At 39.0% G+C, this 6,561-nt stretch overlaps 1 protein-coding gene across 1 annotated transcript; it reads left to right on the top strand.

Annotated features, from left to right (window-relative positions):
• The first annotated feature begins 2,271 nt into the window (after window positions 1-2,271).
• LOC138768822 (phospholipase A2 inhibitor NAI-like) lies at window positions 2,272-6,341 on the top strand. Its single transcript, XM_069946779.1, has 5 exons — window positions 2,272-2,323; window positions 3,833-3,952; window positions 4,308-4,454; window positions 4,746-4,883; window positions 6,112-6,341. The coding sequence occupies exons 1-5, from the start codon at window positions 2,272-2,274 to the stop codon at window positions 6,339-6,341; spliced, it is 687 nt and encodes a 228-aa protein (XP_069802880.1).
• The last annotated feature ends 220 nt before the right edge of the window (window positions 6,342-6,561 follow it).

Below are 6,561 nucleotides of genomic sequence, written 5' to 3'. Positions count from 1 at the left end.
TGCGGCACCAAGACATCACCACTCCCCCTCTTTGATAATTGTAAAGAGAAACTACAGCACCGATCTGACAAAGTGCAGCACCGATGTGAAAAATAAAGATATGACACGGCACTAGGAGCACAGACCTTCATCACACTGTCAGCACCTCAGAACAAGAATAGGTGCTGACAGATTCCCTTTAATAATGTTCTGAAGATGTTCTCTCATCTTGACTCATATTATAATTCCCCCCAAAATACACACACACATACACACACACACACACATACACACACACACACATACACACACACACACACACATACACAGACAAACACACACACAGACACACACACACACACACACACCTAGACCAGCGATGAATTACCCTCCCATAGGTATCACACATCCCTATTATTATATATAGCCAGTAGTGACAATCTCTGTGATTAACAACGTTTTCACAATTGCTGGATCATTCATTTGGCCCGATGTGGCTATAATCCATTGGCCCCACATCCCCCCTTGGGCCAATGACGAGTAATTGTTCAGAATTTCAAAACAACTGGATCAGTAGACAGACAAACGTTTGGCTAATCTTTGGCCCCGTTACATGGACTGACCTCTCCATGTTTGACTCATAATTGCCCACTCTAACAGGGCCCGAAATCTGCATTATCTTTGTACATTGTTTAGATCTATATGTTGATCCAACCATCTAATCCCTTTTAACCATTCTGAAGCCTAAAGATGCCGCAATGTTGTCAACATTGTGCAGACATTGGTCATTGGTATTACCTACATGTGATCATCCCAATGCGGTGACCCTCCATCTTATGGAAAGTTATACTTCTAAGATGACAGAAAGTTGGACGTATAGTGAGAAAAGGTGCTGGATAACTCTTATCAAGGGAAATTATGAGGTTAGAAGCATCTAGGGGGGTAGCCATGGGTACTGAATGGAAAGAGAGGAAGTAAGCCGCTGCCAGACACCATCTGTGCAAGCTTAATTCCCTGAAAATAAAAGGATTGTTGAAATCCAACATCATCTGTTACAGAAGAGTAAGGAAGTCCTCATGCACATTAGGTAGTCAGTAGAGATGAGCGAACCTCGAGCATGCGTGAGTCGATCCGAACCCGAACGATTGGCATTTGATTAGCGGTGGCTGCTGAAGTTGGATAAAGCTCTAAGGCTATGTGGAAAACCTGGATATAGTCATCGTCTGTATCCATGTTTTCCAGACAACCTTACAGCTTTATCCAAGTTCTGCAGCCCCTGCTAATCAAATGCTGAACAATCAGGTTCGGATGGACTCAAACCCGAACCTGGTTCACTCATCTCTAGTAGTTAGTCCTGCAGAAATTGTTTGGGTTTTGCCCACTTTTCCATATAAAGACCCTAGTCCATACCAGCTATTGTAATTGATCAAACCGGCCATACAGTACATGATCAATGACAAAGGATGAGTGATATTTATGATAAATTCTGAGAACATTTCATAAAGATTCATGGTAGAAAAGGTCTTTCATCTCAGTTACATAGTTGCATAACTGATAAGATTGAAAAAGACACGCGTCCATTAAGTTTAAGCAAGGGAGGGGGATGGATAATGGATAAATCCTATATATTAATGTTATTATGTTATGGCTCTTAAAGTAATGGTTCCACATCTGACTATTGCCAAATCATTTCAATCATCATGGCAGCCTTCCCTTTACACAATGAGAGTCGAGAAAGGGTTAAACAATTGTTAGATAATAAATTTTATGATTTTTATTAAAAATAGTTCACATTGTAGAAACAATCATATATTATATGCGACAGAATATTCTGAGCAAGTTACTGTGAAAGCAAGAAACATTTCAAATCAGTTTGCTTTGTCAATGTAATTTTGAAATATTTGAAATTGTTAAAATTATAGACGCATGTTATATTATCATTATTATATTACGAAAAATATCATATGTTATTGTTATCATTATTATTACTATTTTCCTTAGCTAAATCATATATATATATATATATATATATATATATATATATATATATATATATATATATATATACATAGTGTTGTTTAATTGTCTAGAAAAAGAAAAAAGGTCTTTTTTTTTTACAACCACCTTTTGTATGCCTCCAGGTAATCTACATTGCCTCTCATTGGTCACTGTTTGCCCCCCACCCCCACCCCCATCCTGTTGTTTAAATTCCTCTCCCTCTCTATATATGAGGGGGTCATTCTCTTCACCTTTACACTGCAGTCTGCACTCACTCTCAGGATCACAGCTGAGATGGCCGCGCCCTGGATATTGTTGTGTCTCCTCTCAGCTCTTGCAAGGGAAGGTAAGTGTTATTTATTTATATTTACTGGCTAATACTTTGTTTTCTAAATGTTTTCCCCAAATATCATAATATCAGGACTGTATATATATATAATTTTATTTTGTGGACTGTGGGGCTGCATTGTATTGGTGTATTGGTGAGTTTTAGTGTATTGTGTGAGATAATATATGATCCTAAAGTAAGAATAGGGAACTTTTGGGGCTATTGCAAAACTACATTCCCATCATCCCTGGACAACCAAAGCTGAAGCTTGATGGGAATTGTAGTTTTGCAACAGGGAGAAGAGAGTAGGAATTGAAGATAGATTCCAGATAAGATTCCTCAGGTTTTAAACTGAATCTGTCAACCCGAATCATTTTAACTTTTAAATATTTAAAAATGTTAAATTTGACCTCACTTTTTCAGCACTGGGCATATAAAGGCCCAGAACGGGTAACTTCATCAGTAGCCCTTTACTTGAGATGAGAAGATTCCTTCCCTATGTTTTGCCTTCATGTAATGTGCTATATAAGAATGTAAAATAGGGGTCCGCATAGAGCAGGCATGTCCAAACTTTTTTCGAAGAGTGCCAAATTTGATGAAATGAACATGTGCGAGGGCCGACCATTTTACATGCTACATGCTATATGCTTTATAACACAGGCAGATAATAGCAAGCTGGATACCTGGGGGGCCGTAAAAGTTCGGAACGCGGGCCGCAAATGGCCCTCCGGACGGACTTTGGACATGCCTGGCATAGAGGAAAGAGGAATATAAAATTAGGGTCCGCATAGAGGAAAGTTGGGCCATGTTTCTGGTTCCGCAGAAGATTATCCGCCCGGATTCCATAGCGTGCACATACCCTTATGGTGGAAATTTTATATAATAGTTCCTTCACCATCCCACTCAAAGTTGCTAGGAATTCATGGCCTCTGCCATAGTGATCTACAACCAGGAATTCATGGCCTCCAGTCGTACTGATCTACAACCAGGAATTCATGGCCTCCAGCCATACTGATCTACAACCAGGAATTCACGGCCTCCAGCCATACTGATCTACAACCAGGAATTCACGGCCTCCAGTCGTAGTGATCTACAACTCAAACATCAAAGGAAACACCTAGAAGTGATTATAGAGAGGAAACACTAAAACACAGAAACCACAGCCATAAGCTCTGAGCTGTAAACCACAGAACTGCTGAGAGGCGGATTACTACCCGGGTTCTGTTATTGGGGAGAAGAAAGATATAAAAGTGATAATACAGTGTAATAATTTGACATAGCTCCCTGTGTGTTCTTAGTAGAATAAGATGGCGAATATATATATATATATATATATATATATATATATATATATATATATATGATCATTAAAACAAAGTGTGACATATTAAGGGATATTATCTTTGTACAGGTCTTCTGGCAGATAACTGCAATAAACTGTACTATAGCATTTACTATTACAAACTATTATTATTATTATTATCAGCATTTATTATAACATATACTTTATTCTTTATTTATTAATAGGTTTTTCTCTCCAGTGCACGCAGTGTATGGCCCTTGGTCTTGACACCTGCACAGAAGGGCCAACAGAAACCTGCCAATCTGGCCAAGTGTGTACCAGTACATACATACTGACCACCAAAGGTAAGACTTTCCTATTCCTTTCCCTTCCCTTCCCTTTCCCTTTCCTTTCCCTTTCTTTTCCCTTTCCCCTTCCCTTTCCTTTCTTTTCCCTTTCCCTTTCACTTCCCTTTCCTTTCCCTTTTCTATTCCTTTCCCTTTTTCTTTCCCTTACCTTTCCCTTTTTCTTTCCCTTACCTTTCCCTTTTCTATTCCTTTCCCTTTTTCTTTCCCTTACCTTTCCCTTTTTCTTTCCCTTACCTTTCCCTTTTTCTTTCCCTTTACTTTCCTTTTCCTTTCCTTCTCTCCCATCTGATATCTATTAGGACATTACAGACAATTTCAGTCCATCTTGACTGTTTGTGTATTTTATCTGTAGATGGGAAGACAGATGACTCCTTGTTCAGAGGGTGCGGACCCACATCTCACTGTAATAAGACGGGGAGTTACACTATTATGGACAGAAGTGTCAGAATGGGTGTGTCCTGCTGTTCTACTGACAACTGCACCTCCCCCTTGCCTACTGGTAAGTGTCTTTCGTCTACATAAAAGAATACATTTGTAGTGCCATCTTGTGGTATGATTTATGAACCACATTGGAACATTTATGACATTTAGATAAAACTTTTTTTCTTCCCCCTGAATCTGGTTCGGCTGTTGGGTGAATGTGTTACTTGTTTTCTATTGGTCCTCTAGGATACTGTTGAATAATAATAATAATAATAATAATAATAATAATAATAATAATAATAAACAATAAAAAATAAAAAATAAATAATTAAAATAAATAATAATAATAATATCTTCTCATTGTCAGTGCCTCCTACCAACACCCAAAGAAATGGGAAAATTTGCCAGGTGTGTGGAGATGCCAATGAAGCATGTAAGGCAACCATATCCATGGAGTGTGCTGGGAGTGAAAACAGCTGCTTTCTCTTAGTGAATAAAATTACAGGTAAGTCAATGCTGGACTTGTCAAATAGTGTCCAAAAACACATGATTCTGTCAATAGGTTGATCTTTTCCAGTATATAAGCAACAGATATTATCACTACACAGTGACTACAACCATTAACACCACATAGTGACTAATACCACAAAACCATTACTAAATAAAATCCAGTATATAAAGATCACCCATACAGTGACCGATATAGCGGTAGATATCAATGGTACACAGGCTCTGTAAACCATATAAGTGATCACAGTGCAGTTACATTCAGTGACTCTCAGGGGGGTGTCTTCTCTGATCAGAATTGCTCTCTCTTTCTTTCTTCTCCATCTAGCCTGGCCCTCATGAAGACTTCTCTGGGCCACAACTCGTTTTGGAAGAATCTACTAGACAGATTTTTTTAGGCTATTAGCTTCCGCACCATCCTTACATCTGTACAGCCCCCATGCACTGTAGTATTTAGGACCAGTTTGGATCCTGTGCCCCCCTCCTCTTCAGAGACACCGCTATGTCTGAAGGGGAGGGCAGCACAGCAAGAAGCAAGAGACACCCTCTGCAGCTGACATGATGGCACAGAAAGGCGACTCGGCTCCGTTCAAAGTGAACTTGCCCGGAGTATTCCTTTAAGTCCCCTCTATACTCTACTATAGTAGAAAGGCCCCATCCGTGGTCTTATATAATATATAACCCTTCTTTGTGCCTCCATATAGAAGATAGGCCTCATCTGTACCACCCCTCTCTCTAATATATATATATATATATATATATATATATATGTATTCCCATGTAGGCATCCCCCTGTATGTTACCGTCAGCATGTAGTATCCTTCATTTCGGCCTACCCCTGTATGTAATGCCCACTGTGCCCCCTTATAGTAGTCGGGTCTCTGTGCAGCTATAAATTTTATTTTATTTGATGGCTTTTAAAAAAATTCAATCCTTTTTAAAAAAAAATATATGTTCCTTAAAATCGCTCAATTCCCAGGCTTATAGAGCTTTTATCCTTTTGTCTATGGGGCTGTGTGAGGTGTCATTTTTTGCGCCAAGATCTGTCATTTCTATCGATACCTTGTTTCCATATATGCGACTTTTTGATCGCTTTTTATTACAATTTTTCTAGATTTAATGCGACCAAAAATGCACAATTTTGCACTTTGGAATTTTTTTGCGCATATTGTTGTATTAAGTCTTCCTCTGTGAATGATATAATGGTTTTTCCCTGTGATTCATAGCATCATCATCATACATTATTCTTTACTTCTGTGCAGAACCCGCTGAAAATATTGAATCCTATCGTGGATGTGCCACAAAAAGCTTCTGTGACATTGCAAGCCAGAAAATGAATATTGGATTCCTGAAGATGGAAATGAAGTATCTGTGTAACGGTGGAGCCAGCGCCATGTACAGAGGGCTGGAGGTCTTTACGGTTACAGCACTGGTGCTGCTGATGCTCCTGAACTGAGGAGATTCCCAGTACAGATCCTGGATACATAGTGATAGCCTGATGGTGTCCCAATGGGATACCAAACAAGAAGAGATGCAATAGCAGCCATATTGATTGTCACTGGAAACATACAGAATAAGGCCATGTTCACACATAGTATTTCTGTCAGTCTTTTGGTCAGTATTTGTTTACAGGGCAAAATTATAATGGAAGATTTGCACAGTTTCTGTGTTTTGAT

This window comes from Dendropsophus ebraccatus, chromosome 12 (genome assembly GCF_027789765.1).
Source record: "Dendropsophus ebraccatus isolate aDenEbr1 chromosome 12, aDenEbr1.pat, whole genome shotgun sequence".
Classification (NCBI taxonomy): Eukaryota; Metazoa; Chordata; class Amphibia; order Anura; family Hylidae; genus Dendropsophus; species Dendropsophus ebraccatus.
This window is presented reverse-complemented; position numbering and strand designations above follow the sequence as displayed.